We start from the raw sequence: 22,330 nt of genomic DNA on the forward strand, positions 1-22,330 counted from the left end.
GAATGATAGCAGAATTTTAGAGAAATTTGGATTTCACCATAATGTTATTGACGCCATTAACATTATTAATTTCTTTAGCACATAAATTGCAAAATGGATGGAAGTTTCATCCAGCAGCTGTGCTTTGCCTTTGGCAGTAGTCGTGCTGCTCCTAATTTAATCTTATTAACTCCCTCACAGGTTTTACTAACGGGGTGCTGAACATCTTGCAATACAAAGATAAGAAAGGAATATATCTTCTTTATTGTTTTGTGATCAGCACATTAGATACTGATTCCATTCTCTTTGCACTGCAGTCCCAGCAAGGTCACATGTCTTAAAGCTCATAAAAAGGAGATGAGGGGTAGGAGCTGGTTGTGTGAATTTTAATCTGGTTTTTTGGAGAGCAAGAAGTTGCTGCTTGGAATCCTGATGGAATCAAGCAGAGAGTGCCCCCTTCTACTGTAACTCATTTGCTTTCAGCAGTGTTTCCATGATGGAGGAAGTTCAGCCACAAATAATCTGGTGTTCTCCAGATGTGTACCAGAATAAGGAGCTTAAAGACCTGCTGAAAACCTTTTCTCACTTGCATTGCTGGAAATCTAAATTACACTGGTGTTCTCTGAGCAAAATTGATAGTAAAATATCACTAACTACAGGAAAAATAATTTCAATAATTCTTTGCACAATTTATATAAATAATAGGCATAGAATTTTTATAATTTAATGTAATTTATATATACTGTATTTTTTGTAGGGGGGGTGAACTTGAATATATGTTAACTTACTTAAAGTATATAATACAGTTATTTTTTTCTGGCCACAAGCACGCTGTATTTATATCAGTAATCCCTTCAAAAGATCCCCATAACCATCCTGTGCCTCATTATGTCCCCTCATATTCTTTCCATTCTGCATCTGGTCCTTGCTCAACATTTGTAGCTCATGGCATGTTCTGGATATTCCACTTTTCTTCCAAGATACTTGCATCCTAAAGGCAAAATAGGAAGCAATATATGTTTACATTTCTTTTTCTAAATTGCATTTTTGAGCCTTTAGTGGAGGTTTCTTAGAGATTTGGGTTTTTGAATGAGATTCTGTTTGTCACTGTGCGTGAGTACGTTGTCCCATGAATGGCAGATGAATGACGGGTTACTTTTTGCTTGGCCTTCTAATCACTTTGCCATGGCCAAGGCTTTATGGTTCAGTTTTCAGCATAAGTAGATTTTTCACTAATTCTTCAAATACTTAATTCAGCTGTAGAAAAGAGGATAAAGGCAGAATCCCAGTCGTGGTGCTGTTTTTTTACACTGTGCACGACAGCTAGTAGCTCCTGTGTCTCGCGCCCACTGAGGCAGTTTGGAAATGTGCCAGACCATTTTACTAATGTATTATGAAATATTTTCAAAAGTGAGAAGGGCCACAGGTGAATGGAGAAGTGAGTGTCCTTGGCAAGCTGTATTCCTGTTTACTTCCCTTCTTCACTGTGTCCTGTATCCTGATTTCTGGGTTCACGTGCATTTTGTGAGATGCTCTGTAATGCAGGTTATTAATTTTGAAAGATCACTTTCAGTTTGAGGTAGTGCTTTTTTTTTTCATCTGGGCTTAGGAATATTTGTTTCTCCCTAACGTTGTTGTTACAGATGTGGTGGCCTGAAGGGATAAACCAGACAAGATTTCTGGGAAGAGGTAATATCTTTTATTAGGCCAACTGATGTACCTGGAAAAAATAGAAAAGGTTTCAGGCACAGAAAACCTTTTCCAGGTCGGGTTCTCTCACAGCTTTGAACTTCCTAATAATTAACTTGTGCCTGTGAAGCAATAAAACCATTTTTTTGATCTTTCTTTTTTTTATGAGTAATACTGTTTGGGAGGCATCCATATATTGCAAGAGTTTAAACTTTACCCAGCTAAGGTTGATTATTTTGTGTCCAAAACTGATTAAATTCTTCAACTCGTAGAACAAGAATATAGTCATTTGTCATTCACATTAGTAGTCTCTTAAAATGCTATATTTTATTTTTCATGGGATCAGAAGTGTAAATTAACCCATAAAAGATCTGATATCTCACTGATGAATCAGAAAGATCTGCATGGTTTGGAACTTATCTGAGAAACTGCCTTTCTTTTCAATTCAGGATATGTGTTTGGACATAAGTGGGATGGGAATGATGGCAAACACTGCAATTTCAGTTATTGAATGAGTCTCTGCTGCTTTTTTTTTTCCCTAATGGGAAGGGCATGGCTTTTAAATAGTGTGTTCTATTTGCTATGTTCAATACAAATAGATGAATATCTTTGTTGTGTGCTAGACATGGACACCATTTGGCTGTTAAGCTTTGGAATAACTGAAAGTATTACTGCAGGTGCTGAAATTTTCAATGTATTTCATATCCTCTCAGCTTTTATAATTCTTGCACAGGCTGAGTGCTTTAATGCCCTGTGAGATGTCTTACTGGAACCTGAAAGGGGAATTTACAGAGTGTAGCAGCACTGAGAGCTGCAGTGAGCAGTTCAGATTGCAGGTGTCTGTTTGGGTAAAAACAAAAATACAGGACAGACACTCCACCACTACCTTGCAAAAAGCTGTGCCAGCAAGAAGGCATCATTACTGCTCTAAATAAATAACACATGAAAGAATGTAATTGGTTTATAATACAGGAAATGGATAAAGGATGCATCAAGGTGTTTGGCATGCCCAAGCATTTTGGGATTATAGCGCTGCAAGGTTCTAATGTCATCAGCTCTCTTCCATTTCCCTGGAGCTGAGAGCTCTCATCACACCATAAAAATACTGCTACTGAGGTTTTCTTGGCAGCTTTTTAGCAAAAACACTATTCTGTTGAGAAATGTTTTCCAAATTACCCAGGGACAGTGAACTGGATCTTTTCTGGAACGTTTTGCAGAATTAGTGGCGTGTGTTTGGCAGAGTGTGTGAGGCAGTTTTCTTGCATCTTGTTGGGCTATGCACTGAGTTCCATGGAATTATTTCACTTTTAGAACCACAGAAAGAAAAAATATTTCCTTGAAAGGTAGAGAATAAAGGACACATGAGACTCCAGAACTCAATTGTTGAAAGAATCACACCTTCATCTAAACGTGTCATCTAAAAGTTCAGATAATGATTGATAAGTGTGTTTTTTATTGTGGGCTGTTAGCTGAGTAATAGATTGTTATTTCAATACATTTTGACTGGAGCAATTTGTCTTGAAATACTTTTGGCACCTTTTTCTTTTAGGTCCTTTGTAATGGAGTTCTGTAATTTCATTTTTTTCATACACAAATTTCATTTTTTTCATACACAAATGCATCTAACTTTTTCAGTGTTGAGCAGCAGCAGATGAAAGCTTGTCATCACTTTAAAAGAATGAATTCAGAAGAAATATTTAATATGCAATGGTTGTTACTGACTGCATTCTGTGGCAAAAGAAAAATTAAATAAATTGTACTGAGGGGGAGGTATACTGTCTGTCTGATCTAAAAAGCCATTTTCACAATTCTTAACATTGCAGGGAACATTTTCCAGCTTATCATAATAGAAGCATGCAAGTTTTTTACCTGCCAGAAAGGCCTGAACCCTAGCAAGCATACATGCCATATCTGAAGTGAAGGCTCTTTACAGTACCAAACCTTAACATCTATAATTATTTTAATAAATTATACCAGGCCATTTTTCTCTTTTTGTTTTCCTCAGCTGATATGACACTGCATAAATTGCTGTAATGCATTTAAAAGGCTTTTCTCTCCTACACTGCTTTTTTCTTACAGATGTTTTATGTGTCTATAGTCATTAACTGATTCTCTCTGTATGTAGAAGATGAGTATTTTTCACTACAACCAAACCCTTCTCCTCAGTTTCACATCTCTTATTTTGGTCAGTTGGAGCAATTCAATGTCCATGTTTAAATATCAGTCTTCATTCAGTCTTTTGGTAGGACCTCAATTAGAAAGTGTGGAGTACAAGAAATGTCTGAGAACATTTAGGAATATGGATGGTTGCACTTTGGGTTTGACTTGCACAGCCTTCACTGTGAATACACTGGGAGAGGGGTCAGTGCTGCCTGAGCTTTAGTCTGGTTGTTGGAATAAATTACCAGGTTGGTGTTTTTTTCTGCTTAGCGCACATCCTACAGTTCAGGAGTTGCAGGGCATAATTCCCCAAATTCCCCAAGCCTCTTCTGCAGAGGACACAGCTGGTGGCTGTGTGGGAGATTTGATCCCATTATTGAGAGGGTTCCTGCTACTCCTCCCTGTGGTGCCAGATGTTGTGTGATGGTGGTAGGGAAGGGCACTGTCCCAGCCACGACACAGCTCTGTGCAAGAGGAAGCCAAGCAGGTGGAGCCTTTGAACAAACTACAAGAGCTTCCTAAGCACTTTCTATGAGAGCCAGACTAGGAAGAGAAATATTTTCTACATCCTTTTTTGTTGATTTCGTGTTGACAGTGATTGTGTTTCAGTGTGTGGCTCTTGCAAGCAGGATGAATTAGGAAGCTTGGTACTTGTAATTTATACATGGTGTTCCTGTTAAGAACTAAAACTGATATGAGTAAATCGAGAAAAAATGTCAGCATCCTATCTGAAAGTGACCTCATTGTATTGGTCTCCACTGGAAGTGGAGCTCTTTCCACTCTTTTCAACAGATATTAATGTTTCTGCATAAATGTTCGGACAGAAATGTTACACAAGGCAGGAGCAGAGTTTCCACATGATATATGAAGTGGTGTTGCTGTTGCTACAGTATATTTTCTGTTTAAGCTGCCAGAATGACTTATTAGTTTAGCATTTCTTGTTGAAATATATTCTGTCTAATAATTTACTTTTAAAATATTCCTATTCAAAATATTTATCAACCCTCCACACATTATCTTTGATACAATTTCCCCTTTTCCCACAAGGGCAAGAGACCAATTTCTCTTCTCTGTAATTGGCTGCTGGCAAGTGCCCCTCTGGGTAATCTCTGGCAGTGCACACCCTGTGCAGAAACCAAGATTTAACCATTTGTCTCTACTTTTCAGAAGAGGCTGGTAACTTGCATGACAAAACAGTTTCTCCTAAGCTGTAATATAAAATATAAAAATGTTTGAGGCATACTTATTAATATACGTATGATTCTTACTGAACCAATGTTCTGACGTTAAACACAATAGACGTGGAAAATGGAAATTATTTTTGTCTCAAAGGGAAATTTTATAGATGGGATATTCAGCTGTTGCACAAAGTAGGGTTACTAATCTTAGAAATCTTTGTGGGATTCTTGCTGCATCAGCCAGCAAAGATTTAGGGCATGCTAAATTCTTGGCATGTGTTGGCAGGGAGCTAATAATGAGAAGGGAGTCAGTGGAAGGATGTTTCAGATGGCTCTGTTATTGAATGGCCTCTAGGCAAAATAACAACCTCTGAAACCCTCTCGTGTGCCAGAGTGACAAATTCCAGTGGCTCTGTCCATGGAGGATCCCTCTTTGCCTGTTCTCTTTGAAAGAGACACTGAAAGGTTCCCAGAGTAGAAAATTTACCCTGAATAGCTCCCAACATATGTAGCCATGTGAAGGTTTTGGCTTTACATCTGTAGCTGTCCCCATCTAACTGGGATTTGCCTGTCCAGAAAGAAATCCTCCACGTGCCAAGCAGAGATGCTGTAACTGTAGACATGAAACTGCAGTAAGTCTAGAGGATGGAATCTAACATTTTTTTCTGATAGAAGTTTACATTAAAAATTTATTTTTGCTTAGTTCAGTAATAATTAGTGGCAAATATATTTCTTATTCCAAGACCATGAAGCAATTTCAAATCATATTAAAACTAATACCATGGAATTATGATACTGTCATGATACAAGACATAGAGGCAAAAAATGAGCTAGGTGAAAACCAATCACTCAGTCCTGGAAGAGAGCAAAATGTCTGTTATTCACTATGAGTGTATAGGCTAATGTTTGACTAGAGACAATGTATAATAGTTTGCTTTGATTGGAGCCCTTTGGTGTGGTGGTCCATCACAAGTGTACCATCATAAGTGCTCTTCTGTTCAGAGAATCCTACAGGTTTGGAATCCAGAAGTCACTGGTAACTTGCTGTTGTATGAGAAAGGTTTACTGAAAAATAGTTCTTTCTTTTACCCAAAATGGCAGAAAACCTGCTACAGACTTCTGAAAAACAAAGGAATTCAGTCAAAATCAGACCAAAACTTATTTAATGAAAGCCATAGCAAAACAGAGCCCCACTAAGTACAGAGTTTTTCTGTTCTGTGAGCCATACCTGGGAGGTCCTTCAGGCAGAAAAATACCATTTGAGCCTGTACTGGTCTGCATTTCAAGTAGAATAGCTGTGATGCCTGTGCAATCGTTTTGACACAGCTTGATGAAGAAAAAAAGTGGGTTTTTTCCCTAATGTATATTCTCAGTGGGGTTTTTGTTTTGGGTTTTTTTTTTTTGGGGGGGGGGAGGTTGTTTTTATTGTTGGGTTTTTTTAAAGGGGAATGCAGATTTTTTTAATTGGGACATTTTCTGTGCAGTTGTACTGTTACAGTGGCTGGTTAAATTAACAGGTGAGTATGTGTGTCCTTCCTACAGCTTTCAAAACCTGATTCAGGTCTATTGGTTATAATTAATTCAGTAGAACCTTCCTTCAGTAATAAAGGTGTCAGTGTTTACAGGGGCTGAAGAGTCTGACTGCCCTCATGGTAATCTGTATTTAATCCTGTATTTTGTCTTGTAATCCTTACCTTTTTTTTTTTTTTTTTACAGGTATTTCATTATTCTTATACAGCTTCATATGTGATTTATAACATACACACAAGGTAGGTCACATTGTTTTTTCCATACTGTGTCATTTTCAGTGGCTCTATGCATGAGGTGATGCCAGTGTGTTCAAGTAAAAATGTTTCCCTTTTTTCAAGGGAAGTTTGGGAGTTAAACCCTCCAGAAGTAGAGGATTCAGTTTTACAGTATGCAGCCTGGGGTGTTCACGGACAGCAACTGGTAAGCACAGTCATTAAAAATGTATGGACTCCAGACAGACTGAGGTAAAAAAACTGAAAGCCTTAAAATAAGTTGTGTCATGTGTTTCTGCATTATGCTGTATGTTCCTATTACAGCTTTTAGGAGAGCTTTATTGCTTGTTTATTTTTTATTAAAAATATGTTTTTCCAGGCTGACCCCCAATAAGCAAATGGTACAGTTGTTGAAAGAATCAAACCTTCATCTAAATATGCACTCAGGTGATTTTCAGGATAACCATCTTTATGGCTACTGCTGTGTGGGAAGGAACACAGCATTTAAAAGTGAAAATCAGTTTTCTTTTAAGTGCAATATCAATGAAAACTGTGGGCAAAAGCTTAGCATCCAAATGTGATGTGATAGACACATGAAAAGTGATGTTTTCATTTCAGTATGAAAATTACTGCCAAGGTCAGCTGTGCTGCATTGAATTCATAACAATTAAACGAGATGCCATGTTTCATGTATAATTTTTTTCCAGAAGTTTTACCATTTTTAATGAACATTAATCATCCATGGTCATCATAACCAATGTCAATGTAAGAAGAAAAAAAATTGTGGTTTTAGAACAGCAGTGATTTTAAGCTGACCTGTGTTGGTAGTTGAAGGCAAGAGACTGATTAAATCTTCAGTTCTGCATAAGAAATTCAAATAATCCTTGTTGCAGTGCTCTAATAAGCTCATTAATGCCCCCAGGCATGATCCCAGGGCCTCCTTACACATCCAGTGTGCTCATGCAGAGAGGCTGTAGGCTGAATATCTAGAGAATATACCCTGTTGCTTTATATCATTCATCAAGATGATTGGAAAGTAAAAAATGTTTCTGGTTCAAATGTTTTGTATTAAGGATGTGGAGGCAGGTGAGAAAAAGTAATTGGAACATGCTTGGTATGTTTTAATAATTAACCACATTAATTTATTAATAATGAGACCATGGCAACAGGATTAGTGGTAATAAATACATAGGTTATTTACCAGGCAGCATAATGGAATATGGTAAACCATGTAGGTTGTAGTAGAAAGGAGAAGCATTTGCAAAATTGAACAGATTTAAGAAGTACTTTAATTAAATTTCAGTTTGTAATATTCCTCTGTACTGGACAGAGGATCTGGACATTTGTACTGATCAGACAATCAGTAATCTAAAGTAGAACTAAAATGAAATGCAGTGATTACTGAGAAAATATCTTTTTTTTTTGTGAGATGTCTCATAAGAACAGGGTCAGATTTACCAATCATAAACCTCAGAAAAATAAATCAGAATAATGCTACCTTTACATGTTTTTGCTTAAAATGTCTGAAAATATGCATGGATCCTTTCAGATCCAGGCACAGGTGGACTCCTATTACATCTCAGAACTGCAAAAAAAGAGGTGATCATATTAGGTACAACCTTAATCATCCAAATTTGAAAACATTGGCATAATTCATACTTGAGTGAGGATAACATTACTCATCTTTGTTAATGTCCCTAGTAAAGTTAATGTCATGCTTTAAAAATATCTGCTCTGCTGTGGGTTTTATGGTGCCATATGGTCTGCAGAATTAGGAAATAATAACTTTGAACACAAAATCTTCTGTGCACTCTGAATGGCACCGAGTGTTGCCATAGAGATGTACACCTGCAGAACAGTCCACTGAAGGTGACTTTAGGAATGCCAATTAGAAGGATGTCCTCTTGAAGCTGTTCATGTGGCAGAAGGAGGTTTCCAAAGTGACAGCAGTGCCTTGCTGCATTGCCCTCCCACTTCAGCAGCAAGCCAAAAATGAAGAAGGAGCATGAATGAATAAAGACTGTTGTGAGTAATGGTTGTTGCTGCTGCCCAAAGGAACATCTGCCTCGAGCAGAAGCAGGACAGAGTTCAGTCCAGCAGAACAGGTTAGGCAGAGGAAAGATGTGTGGCTGAGCACACATTGCCACAATGGTTCTGTTGTAAAATTTGTCATTGGAACAAACACTGGATTAGTGGCTTTTAGTGAAATAGTACAGGCAAAGAGCAGTGAAACAGGGCACAGGGGAAGGTGTAAAGGGAGAGATCCAACGATGAAAATCCATCAGTAGCTATCAATGGAAGGTACCTGGGTACAACAAAGCTGCAGTCTCCCAGACTCATGCTGCGAAACACACTGTGAGTAGTTCAACTTCCTGTACAAAACTTGCTTGTCTTTTCTGTGGAAATAGTGATAATTCATGAGTAAAACAAGCAATTAAATACTTACTCTAAATAAAATAATCGTGGTGTTTTAACCTGGGTAATAATCTCCAAGAGCCATTCTTTACTACCGAAGAACAAGTGGAGAACAGTTGGAGAAGAAATTAATTTTATGTACAAAAATTTGATGTAGAAGGAGCCATGACATGTGCTGTGTGCCATCACAGAGATAAGAGTGTATGTAGTTCTCTAAAGGGAGGGGGAATATCCCCCTTCATCTGTGGTGCAGAAATGAGCAGCGATAGTATAGCCAGGACGGGTCAGCAAAATTAGCATAAAATGTGAAACACAAGGCACAGGTATGTCTGACTGAGCCAGAGATTCCAGTTTTACTCTATAACTGTTTGGAAAGTCCTGGATTAAATCCAATTTTTAGGGGGATAGCACATGGACTTGGATCAACTATTTTCAATAGGCCGTAGTGTAAAATAAGATGTTTCCAGTCCACAGTTCTGCAGATCTAAGTAACAGTGCAGCCTACATGGTTATCTTAAAGTATTCCAATGAGGAGGAATTGGCAAAATGCTCAAAGAGATAATGTAAGGATTTGAAGGAAAAAAAACAAAACAGGAAGGAAAACAAACTGCTTATTGCACAGATGGAATATGGCTGCAGTGAAATCAAATATATGTAGCATTTTACATCCTTGTGGAAAGCGTACATCAGTCTAAGTTTACTGTTAGGGATAATTTCTGGGCCCCAGAGCATGCCCCATGTGGCTAGTGAAGAACAGAGTTTTCTGTCAGGTGCCAGGTGACTGAGCCACAGTACCATTGTTTTCCAGTAACCACAGTGGTTGCAAGTTACTTCAGTTCCTTGCTATTTACCTAGAGTAGAAGGTTTTGTAGTGATTAAGAGGAAAGCTCAGAGAAACATCTGCTGCTTGACTCATGACATTTTGGTGGTGAAATTGAAAATGTTTGCCACTGGGGAGAAGAAACTTTTATCTAATGAATTAATGTATCTTAAGGTCACATAGTTCTTAAAATGGGAACTTTTTTCAAGGTCATACTCTTTAAAATGCTGCCTTTTAACTGTGCTAGATCTGTGCCAGATCTAAAATACCATTTCTGTGTCATAGTATGCTAGGGAGCTGTTCATCTATTTGCAAAACATTACTCATGTTTGATTAAAGTTGTGCAAGTCATTAGTTGATTATCTCTTTATCTCACCTCCATAGAATCCATCACTGTAGCATCAAGTAATTCCAGGAAAGACAAACCCAACTAGAGATCTAATTTGTTTAATCAACATTTTTCTGCCTCCAGTTTATTGATTAAAGACCTCACTGCTTTTGTGTGAGAAAGAGCTATCCCATGTGGTGGGAAGGCTTTACGGAGAAGAAGAATGCTTTGGGGTTTTTTGAGGGCCTCTGTTGTTGAAATACCCAGGTTTTTATCCAGAGTTTTCCCTTCTTGAGCCTTATCTTCTCTAGCAGTTTGTAGCACAGGTTTTCATGTGTTTGTGCTGGACTTGGCTTGTATCTGACACAGGGGAGACAGCTCTGGGTCTGTCTGTGGGGTTGTATTACAGTAGGAGCTGGGATATCAAAGTTCAGGCTGGAGATGTCTCCAGTGTTTGCAGAGCTGCATTTAAGTGTCTGTTAACACTCTTGTGTTCTTCTGCAGTGCTCCATGTCATACAAATAGCTTTTCTGACCAATTATTGGGTGGGTTACTTGACTAGCTCCCAGCAAAGCATGGTTAGAAGTTGTTCAGTTTGACACAGCTTTTCCTTAAAAGTTATACGTAGGTTTTTTTTCTTCCTTGGTGGTAGTACGAGTTATGTTGTGTAAAATACCTTATTTCACTTTATTCTATGAACATACATCCATGCAAGTCACTTTGCCTTTGTATTTATAATATTTATATGTTTTGTGTTGCAGTAAGCTCATTTTTCTTTTGATATATTAAGTGATTCTGAGGGGAGTTTGAGTTACATATTTGGATGGATCAGTATAAATAATGATCTGTTGACTTACAGATGAATGCCTGTGCATAAATTAATATATATTTAACCAAACAGAAATGAAGAAAATAGTAAAAGTATCCAGAATATTAAAGAAAATTATTTTTTAGAAACTTTGTCAAAAATTGATGCTACAAACAATCTATAACACTATCAAATGGCAGGACTGAAGATGAGCTTTTACAATGCTTTAATTTAGGTCATCATTGAGTCCAATTATCTATTAGGCTGCATACACTAGGAAAAATTTGGTGACTGTAGCTGAATTGTGGATTCAGAATGTTCTCATGAATTTTTAGAAAGTACTTTAAATATTAGAAATCTATAAGTTGCCCTCATCTTCTAAAAAAACAACCAAAAAAAAAAAAAGGTTACTCGCAAATAATAGAATCTGAAGCTTTTACATAAAGAATGAAAAAGATCCAGTGAAACAGGACCTCACCTTGTATTGAAACTGCCTAAAAACCAGAAATAAACCAGAGCAAAATCTGCTTTAATTGCTGTTAATAAATGTACCATTTCAAGAAGTCTCTGCCTTTTTGCTCTGTGATCAGTCATCTTTATCCTTTTGTCCTATTTGGGGCTTCAATTTCCCTTCACACCCCCATCAATACCTATTGCCCCACAAAAATGCCAATACCTCTCAGACTGCTTTAACATGACATTACCTTACAATTGCCTTTTGTCAAAATTTTAGCCTTTTTTTCCTAATGGCTTTCAAAGACTGTTTTAGATAAGGCAAATAGTGCAGCAGCAAAGTTCTTTGATTTTGTATTATTTTCTGTGTACTCAGAGAAGCACTGGACTAATTTTTGCAAATGAGGAATTAGCAGGATTGTTCTTGGGCAGTTACCTTGCTCAACACATGCTTTAACAGCCATTACTTGCTGAAAGCTCCATTTACTGTTTGGTCTATCAAGGTAATGTTCAACTGCTATAAAACATGGTAATTTATCTTTCTGTAAAATATTTGCCATGTGTTTTCTTTTTTGCATAATTAGTGCTGTGGGTACTTGGCACCCCCTCCTGGCAAGAACACTTGCATATGCAAATGAAGTAAAAGCCTTATTAATTCTAATGAAGTAAGTCCTAAATAAATATATTTCTTCTGCTTTTTTTAATCTGCAAAGTCTTCTGCTCTTTTCACTTACTGTATTTTAGATGAGTAACTTAAAATTACATATGGATATGTCAAGGCTTTATTTCATCTTTCCTTTTAATGACTATGCTAATGAGGCAAATGGCAGTGAAACTGAGAGGAAAACATCTGCTTGAATTTATTCTGAAAACTAGAAATAAACAAGAACGCTTCAATGTGACATTAACCTCAGGTATGATACCTCACTTAAAATGCATGAGGGGTTCAATTACCAAACTTTTGTAGTTCAAAGCACATTTGGAGGTCCATGGTCCTGCTGAGGATGTTTCTCTGAAGGAAGGGAACTGTGGTTGAGCATTGCCCACCCATCTGAGTCCACAAACGAACTGGAGTTACCTAAGAGACTTAGTTAAACTTTCTTCCTACTAAGCTGCTGCTACTTGTTGGATTTTTCTCTTGGATTTGTCAAACTACCATTGTAAAATCTAAATGGTTTTTGCCTTTTAATTGAAATTATTTGATTCAAACTGGTCTTCAAAGAAAAAAAAATAGTATGTATTGCTCTGAAGGTATTCTACTGAACTATGAATTTCCATTATGAATTTTTGGGCGCTTGGTCCATTTTAATATGGGTTGGAGGAGCATTTAATGTATTTTCTTTAGTTCCAAAAGTGATACTCAGTTTGAAAGCTTCCCATCTCAGGAAAGGGAAATGGAGAATGCCGCTAGAAAACACAGGCAGTTTGGCAAAACAGGAAAAAATACAGTTTTGCTTACAAAGGCTGGATATATTCAATAAAATTTTTGTGAGCTCTAGGGACCACTACAACATTATAAATGGAACATTATAAATGCAATATTATAAATGGGGCAAAGCTAAGTTGAGCAAAGACATTTCTTCATAAATTTGCTTGGTGAAGTACAATAAATGTGTTCTTGTATCAAAGGCAGTTTAAAATTATGAGTATTAAGGGTTAGATATTGCTGGCCCTTTGTGGGAATAGCCACTTGGCTGTATCTGAAAGAGGTGAAGAAATAATGAGAAAATCGTATGTTTTATAGGGGCATTATTCCTCTACCACTGTTTTTCATGTGAAACAGTAAAAGGCCCAGCAGCTTTATAGTGAATAAATCAAGAGAGGAGATAAAAGATGTTTCCTCTTGCTGATTCTTATTCTGTTATCACTGATCTAGCATGCAGCTAATATTTGAGTCAGTATGGAATTCCTGCACACAAGTAATGCGAATTTTTTTATCCATAAGCAAATATATTGGAAATATGATATATCACTGTGCTAAAAAATCTAATTATTTTTTTCATGTGGTGACTTGTGTTGGCATGTATGTATGTATGTATGTATATATATATATATGTATGTATGTATGCATGTGTATTTCTTTATATATATGTATGTATGTATGCATGAGTATTTCCCACAAAGACACAGAAACAAGTATAGACACACATGTGTGATAGGAGCAATCCTAAGGACTTCTCCATGCAGCAGCCTGCAGGGAGCAATGAAAACAGCAATATGCACCTCTCCTCATGTTGTTCAACATGTCTGTGTGTAACAAAGCATATCTGAATAGTCACACTTCCATCTGTTAGCTAATATTAACTGCAAGTCCAGTGGTTCATAAAATAGGGATGCTACGCTTCTTGTGTGAAAAATGTGTGGCTTTCTGTAATGCAAAAACATGAAAATTACATTTCAGAAGTCTAAAATTCTTTGGAAATAGCCACCCATAAAAACTGTGAAGCAGAGGTTGAAATTTGATTGAATCCTTAGCTAAACTGAAATTGGAAAAGCTTGGCTTTTATTATGGACTGTATTTCTATATAACTCCAAAATCCTGCCCAAACCACAGCATGCTTACCTGTGTCCCTGGCCCATATAATCATGTAGTCTCTTCATATTTAGTGTTTAAAAAAAAGATGCACCCCAGGATGGGATGGAAAATTTGTCATATCCATCTTTTGGTCATGTAATGTTAAACAACAGTTTTATCTGGCAAATAAAAAAAAATAGCAAAAAAACCCTAAGAAAGCAGCTATATTCTATATTCCTTACCACCTTGAAAAGGGAGGTTCCAAAGAGGAAGGCATCAGAATGTCAAAGCAGAAGACTTTGAAGATTTTTAATGCCTTTTCTGGTTCAGGTTGTATGGCAGAGGTTGTTCTAATCAATTGTACACGACTTTTATTTACCTTTTGTAAAGTGTTTGGCAGAAGACTTTGGAGTTTCTGTGACGGTACCCGTGGCTACAGAGTTCTGCTAGGAGCAGGTTGAAGTGGCAAAACCAGGTTGAAGTTGACACAAACTCCACTGAACTCTTGCTCTGTGGCAGGGTTCCTCCACCTCTGCCGTTTATAGGTTCTGTTTGCTCTATGTTAAAATCTATTTTCTGATTCAGCACATAACATCCATCAGAAATATAGACAGGTTTCTGTCAGTGGAAGTGATACTGACTGTTCTCCTCTGCAAGGTTGAACAACTTTGGGTATGTTCAGTTCTCCTGGCTATTTCTCTCTATTTTAGCCAAGTCCCTCTTGAAAAAGAGACATTAAATTCCATCATAACCAGCCCATAAATGTCCTTGCATGTTTTTTTTTTCCCCTAAAGTGGGGTTATGACTTCCCCACTGTGTTTGTGCTGAAAGATCAGAGCTGATAAAACTTTGGCTGCACTGTGTTAAAGTGACTTAGGCTTTCATGTTGACTCAGCCTGGACCAGACAATGAAATGCAAAGAACTGCTTGCAGATGTGTAGTTGTGGGGAATGTATCTCCACTGGAAGCTCCAAGGCCTGGAGAGTGAGGATAAAAAAGTCAGGTGTACTGTTGATATCTAAGAGACAACAATGCATCGATTTCCTTCACTGTTTATGGCAGGTGACAGCACGTTTACAGAAATAGAAAAGATTCCTGTGGAAGGAAGTAAAAAGTCATTTTCAAGGGTTGTTTCCCAGATGCTAAACTGTCCCAAACAGATGTGCTGTTCTAAGAGCTAGTCAAAATTTCCTAATTCCTCCTTGTCTCATTCCTAATGAGATATTTTCAGACAAACTGTTTCTCACATTGGGTGTGCTATGTGGAGTCTGTACGGGTGGATGCCATCTACTAAAACTTTGGCCCATCGTAAAGACAACAGGCAACTTGAAACCAGTGTGCAGTGGGGAGATGAAGGCATACAGCAGGATGGGCTGGGTCAGCAATAGCAGCTGAAAGCACAAACCTTTGTGTTCAGCTCTGCTGGGGTTTCTCATGTAGGAGATGCTCAGAGGCAGCCTGGTCTATTGTATTTCATACAAAGTTCTCAGGGATTCCCCATCTACCTAAAAAATAGTAAAAAATGTAAGTAGGAATTTACTGCTCAGAATTTTCAATTCTGTATCTTTTTACTTTTGTACTTGCAGTTGTAATGCTACTGTCTTACACTTTGTCAAAGAAAACAGAAGATTCCTCCTCTGATACCAAGCCCTTACAATTTCCTTAGATATTTTTCTGTCTCCCAACATTGGTTTTTTTCTTCTGGAGTAACGAGGTTGAAAATTTTTCAGTTTAGCTTGTTATGGATTGATCAGTCTGGGCATAATTGAATGCTTGATATCAGTGTAAGATGAGCCTGAAATAACCAGAGATCATTTTAAAAGATTTTATGGTAAGGACAGATTATGATTTTGTTATAAGCTCCATGCTGGCTCATTAGTCAGGAGCAATCAGTAAGTGTGAGGAAGGAGGAGTGTGAATTCCTGAGCATGCACTGTTTTTGGATAAGTCTGTTCTTCACATCACTTAGACAAAGATCAAAGGGCTGAGCAGCCCAATCCTCAGTGACATTTTGCACAGTGCTGCAGCCAGCAGAGCTCTTCAGGCAGCTCCATGGGAGGAAGCAGCAGATCCAGACCATCAGCTTGGGGGCAAGGCAGTCTTGCTGTGATCTGTGCAGCAGATTTATGAAGCAGCTTTCTGCATAGGTCGTAGTTCAGATATTATATATGATTTTATTTATACAACACATTACGCTACGTTTGCTCTCCTGGGTAAGCTGTCATGGGATGAGGCAGGGTGTGAATTTAGTGAGCATCATGATCCAATATCATTGGAAAGGCAACATAATTAATGTGTGTTGAAACAAAAGAGGGCAACACTTCCCCGCCTTTATTGGAAATCAAGGACATAAACATCAGAGTTACCATGGAGTTGCTGATAGTCTGAGTTCATGGCCTGGTTTATGTCATGACATTAGTAACTAATCTTACAGCTGCATTATGAGTGCATCCTTGCTATTGTTTACAGTAGATTTATAAACTATCTAAATAGCAATTAAATATAATAGCCTTGTAGATTGTTTGTGGTTGTTCAGAAACCATTGTGCTAACACATTACTGCGATGCAGTGGCATTAATCTAGACAGAAGAAAAGTGGTGCTTCAGTGTTCTGTTCTTTCTGCTGTGTCTGGCAGCTTGATTACTGCAAAAATAAAATTAACATATTGTAACTGACACCAGAAAAATATAGCGTATGACACCAGAAAAATATAGTGTATGACATTGGGGTGTCTGTGCTTTGAGGTCTCATGTCTCCTACTGATCAACAGCTACTTCCCCTCTCCCTTAATTACAACATAATCTAAAGGTTTGAAAGCTTCCTCTGAAATAATTGTTGTGCAGGTCAATCACAACCTTTAGAAAATTGGTACCTTTAAGAGTGAATATAGTTCTTATTGCTTACAATTATAATAATTTTGTTATTATCTATTACTTCGTTTCCACCTCATTTGCAATGGTGATGATTTTTGGAACATGGATCAGATAAGGGCAGATTTTTGTCCACTGCCAGGTATTGCTCAGGTAGCTCATGGTGCCTGCATGGTACCTGCATAATTTAGTGCTCTGTGGGGCAGGAGCTGGAGCAAGTCAGTTTGTACCAATACAGATTCACCTGCAAAAGAAAAAAAAAAAAATATATCTGCAGAGAAGAGAAGAGATCAGAGCCATTATGCACTCCTGGAGACTTGCAAAGCAGCTGTATTGCAAACTAGATCAGACATTGTAGCCTGCAATCCTGTCTGTGAGAGCTCACAATCTAAATAGACTACAGATACATTGTAGGTGAAAGGAATAGGAAATAAAGCTGCTTTGCAATACAATCCCATAAAACTTCCCTTGAAATTGTCATCCTGTAACATATGTGATCTGTATAGAAAATTTTTAAGATGTGAGAAGAAAATAAAAAGCTTTTGGAAGAAGTTTGTGTAATTGTAACTCACTAAGTCACCAAAGAATATTCTAACCTTCTAAAATTCACGCTTATGAAAGCTTTATAAGCCACTTTTCTGTGGTTTATATTATCTGAAATATAATAATTCTCTTTGGTTTTAGAGATGGCTGCTGTAAGAATGACATTAGCAGGATAATCAGTCCCAGCAGTGAAATGCATGATGAGTGTTGGGGGTAGTAGTTTGCCACCCTGCATCTCACTTGCCTCTCAATGAGTGAGTGTCCTCTTCATTACCACAGAGCTTCTTCCACAGCCGATTCCTGTGGGCAAGAATGGCAGACACCAACCTTCAATTTTGCTCCTTGTCCAACAAAGTGCAAAATAGCTCCTAGAAATGTGGTTTGTCCATGTGATTTTGTACACAATGTGTGTTCAGTTCACCTGTGGGGAGCAGTAAATCGACTCCTGATTTGGAAATACTCCAGAGCCTTGTCACAGGAAGGTTGGGGCTGTACCTGTTGTCCTAACCCTAGGCAGTTTGAGTGCCAGCAGAGTTGTGAGTCTCCAGCTGAAGATAAAAATGGGTCAAATGACATCACACCCCCAGGTCAGCTTTTTCTTGCTCCCAAATAGAGCCCTGAAGGATTTCTGTGGCTTTCTCCACCATGTGCCCTGTGACTCTTGGGCCACAGAGGAGGCCAGGAGGTTTGGATGCCATCATGGAACTTCTAGCTTGGTATTGCAAACAAGGACTGTGTACCCAGTCCTTCTGGATGGTATTTTCTTCCCCAAATGAACATTCATCTTTTCTGTGAAAGGTGAAAAGAAAAAGAAAAAATAGAAATTACACTGTTGTTCTTTGGCACACAAACCACATAATCTTAACTACACCTTGTTTTCAGCAGGAGTCTGCTTCAAGTAAATAAGATTTTGGCAAGGAAAAAGGACAGGAAGGGGTGCTCATCTTCTGTAACAGTGGGTATAATAATGGTCTGGCAATCTGGCAATCTCAGTTTAAGTCTGTGAGTCCCAGGAGTATTGTAAGTGAAATCCCAGATGACAAGAAAATGTTTGCTCACTTTGGACTTGAAGCGAGCAGATATTTATTGCACTGTGACTAAAAATAACGTCATCAGTGGTTCTCAAAAAAAAAATTGTCTATCAGAACTTTGGAGGATGCTAAATGGTGGTAGAGAAAATGCCAAGCAGGTATTCATTTGAAAGCTATTGCATTGATAGATCCTATGGATATTGCAGTATTTTTTAAATTGTTGAAAACTAATTGTAAATTTCTGAAGTGAAGCTATTTCTATAATTTTTCAGATCTGTGAACCGGAAGGTAGAAACAAAATACTTTAAATCCTTGAAAGAAAACCAAACCTGCTACCTTAACAGCAGCTGTTGAAAACTGGCAACCAAATTGTCTCAATGTGGATGCAGGGCTTTGATTTTAATTTCTTCCTGCAATCCAAAATAAGTTCTAATATTACTTGAAAGTCAAAGGAACTTACAAGTCAGTGGATATCTGCGTTTTTCTGTAATTATCGTGAAAGCAACAGTAGGAATTGAGACCAAATTTTTAGAACAAAAATTACTTTAAAATAATTCTAAAATTAATTATTTCATTTATTATGACACTTATTAATTTCTTCTATGCAAGACCATTTTTTGTGCTGGACTTTCCATATGTTCTAGAACAGAAGGCCATCAACTTTTTGGGCATATACAATATATAAGTGTGCATACATGTTATCATGCAGTATAAACTTAGCCCTGCCCCTGAAACTGGAGAAGTGGTGGTTTAATCTCTGAAGAGCAAAGTACAATATTTGCAGGGCAACTAAGAAAATATTCTTTATTTGACTTTGTTCTGGTCCTGAATAGCCGATATTATTTTTATTAATGGTTGTTAGTGAAAAAAAACATAGTTCATGTGGAAATCTTAGTGAATGATCTTGTTGCAAATAGGTAAAAATGTTATAAAAGAAAAGTCTTATAAAATATAGATTAGGCCCTGCTACTTCAGCTAAGCTAACAATAGCTTACAAGTTCCCATACGAAAACATCTTGAAAATGAGAATTCATTAGCACAACAATCTATTCCTAGGGTGAAAAACAAGCACACCTGTATAAACAATACAATCTGTCCCATGAGAATCAGTAGAAAAAGTATGTAAACTACCTAAAAATACAAAAGTTTGATAAATATGCAAAATGTCCTGTACTGACCAATGAACTAAGTGTAAATGTATTGTCAACCATTAAGATCTAACACAGTGATAATAATGCTAATCTAAACAGTGATAATAACAGTAATCTAACATCTAATAATTATACAGAATGTAACATATACAATAAAGATTGAGCTTTTCCTGCATGAAGAAAATGCAGTTTTAGCTAACTTATTCCAACATGACCTGACTGGGGGGCAGCCGGACTTGGCCCTGGCTAATGTATGGTAAGACATGAGACAGAACAAATGTTCAGAGGCAAGCCCAGATGGAAAAGCATCTTGAAGCTTTTGAAGAATTAATTATGCAGCTAATTGGCTGGCAGTGCCACAAGAAGGGGAGGGATTGTTGTGCAGGATGCCGAGGAATCAGCGGGGCCGGCGGGGCCTGTGCTGAGGCGCGGCCATGGCCGCGTGTGCGCCGGGCCGTGTGGGCCGTGTGGGACACGGCGTGGCTGCCGCTGGCTTCTGCAGCAGAAATGTCCTCACCCCTCTGCAGAGCCACAGGTGAGTCCAGCTCGCTGTTCCATGGAGTGCTGGCCTCAGAGCTGTGTGTCCCCGCCGAGGTGACACGGGAAGGGAATGCAGCCCGGGCTGGGCTGCCCGCGGAGGCCGAGGGGCGATGTCTGCAGAGCCGTCATCAGCAGGAGCTCTGCGGCAGGAGCATGTCCTGAATGCCTGCAGGTCTCCCTCTGGGCATAATCAGAACTTTCTTAGTGCTGTCATAGCTCATATTTTCAGTGTGAAAGGTGAGGAAGACTGCGTTCTAGTGCCAGTAGCTACTGCCACGTGAACCTGGCTACTGCCGCCTTCTCTGGGGTATTAAGTGGGAGTGCTCAAGTTGTTCCAGATTGGAGCATTTATTTATCAATTGTTGGTCCAAGATTCTGTGGAAGTATCTGATTACTTTCTCGCACAACAGGTAAAACTCTCACCTGTACAGAAAGTGCTTGTTGCACATGTTTTTTTTCCTAACCAAAGATTTATAGATACAGATGACGTCTTTGTTTCCTTTCTAGCTGCATCTGCTCTGTAGCTTTAGAGTTTGACTGGCGCATTCCTTGAACGAGGCGTTCATCCTGATGAATCCAAGTAATGGCAAACAGTACCTGTAGCCACACTCCACAGTTTCTTTCCTTCCAGCCTGTTCTGGTCCCCAGCCAGCCTCTGGGGGAAGAACCTTCTTCTAATACCCAACCTAAACCTCCCCTGACACAACTTGAGGTCGTTCCCTTGGGTCCTGTCGCTGCACAGAACAGATCAATGCCTGCCCCTCCTCTTCCCTCACACAGAAGCTGTAGCTGCAGTGAGGTCTTCTCTCAGTCTCCTCTTCTCCAGGCTGAGACCAGCTCTGCTTTTCTTCCACCTAAAAATCCTGGGCTTTAGAGTGACCTGCAGCAGCTCTGGCTGGAGCAGAACAGGCTCGTGCTGTCACTGAAATGCTGCCCTGCAATCACTGGGGGGATTCAGTGTGGATGGGCCAGGCTGTAGGCTCCAGTGGAGCACCAAAAGGGAAAAAGTGGAGTGTTTTTCTGTAGTTTAGCAGCTTTTCTCTGCCTGTAGTATTTGAAATGATTAAAGATACACGGGGGGCCTCTCCAGCTACTGGCACTAGGTTTGCTGTTCAGTTGGGGAGTGGATGTCTCTGTTTTCACAGCTGTCTGCCATCTGCAGCAAACTTGGACTGGGTGCTCTGCTCCAGACCTCAGCCTGAAAGCAAATCCTGTAATTGTGAAACATGCTGCAAACAGTAAATAAGTGTTTTGGAAAGAATTCATTTAGAAGAAGGTTTATGAAAAAATGGTTTAGAGGATGCCAGATGTGGAAGAATGTGATTAGTGCTGAGGATTAGTGCTGAGGTAGAATATTAGAGCAAGCAGGGCTTCAAGTTCTTCACAGTCAGTGGAATAAATGTGAACATTACCAAGAATTAGTATCTCACTAAGCCAATACATTCTTGCAGGTGTTTTTCATTAATTGGAAAATACTTAATAATTAAAGAATTTCTGTGGGGTTTTTCTCCATTTGGTTTAAGACTTGATGTGCAAAATCTCTAAGAAACCGCAAAGTCACATAATTTTGAAGGTAGTAGATTTTAATATTTATCCCCATTTACTGCAGTATTAGCTGAGGGTCTCAGCTAAAAATTGCTTTAAATGTTTTAAGAATACTCATGAAAGGTGGATAGAAGAGAAGAGGTTAAAAAACATGTAATAATAATTTCCACATACAGTAGCATATCCTGGTTCCACTTTGTGCCTTTTTCAATTTACTTTCTTATCATTATACCTGAAAGCATTGAAAGCTTTTTGGGCACAAAGCTACTGATGTATTCTTGAGAATACCTGTCTGATACACAGTTAGCATCTCCTTTTTTAGCACTTTGGGAAGATTCAGTAGTTGCAGTCAACATTTTAGTACTTGTGATGTAGTAAATAGACCCAAGTGTATACTAAGAGAAGCCTTTTACTATTACTTGCTCCCATATACCTGAGTGGAGAGAGACTAGCGAGGGAAATCTTGGTTTATGTGATGTTGCTCAAAACACAATTTACAAAGTGATGAATTATGTCCCCTTCCTGGAAACTTTTGGGTACATCTTCAGTTCTCCTTGCTGAAA

The 22,330-nt window shown here is 38.4% G+C and overlaps 1 protein-coding gene across 3 annotated transcripts in view; it reads left to right on the forward strand.

Annotated features, from left to right (window-relative positions):
• Positions 1-22,330, forward strand: part of DPP10 (dipeptidyl peptidase like 10) — a 426,949-nt gene that overhangs the window by 361,145 nt on the left and 43,474 nt on the right. For 2 of the 3 annotated variants that reach the window (XM_084209340.1, XM_084209342.1), the window contains exons 6-7: positions 6,723-6,775; positions 6,875-6,956. In XM_084209340.1, coding sequence (XP_084065466.1) covers positions 6,723-6,775; positions 6,875-6,956 — 135 coding nt within the window. Of the gene's footprint in view, positions 1-6,722; positions 6,776-6,850; positions 6,957-22,330 lie in introns of all 3 variants that reach the window. The other variant, XM_084209341.1, reaches the window with a different exon arrangement.

Source organism: Fringilla coelebs (genome assembly GCF_963513975.1).
Source record: "Fringilla coelebs genome assembly, chromosome: 7".
NCBI lineage: Eukaryota > Metazoa > Chordata > Aves > Passeriformes > Fringillidae > Fringilla > Fringilla coelebs.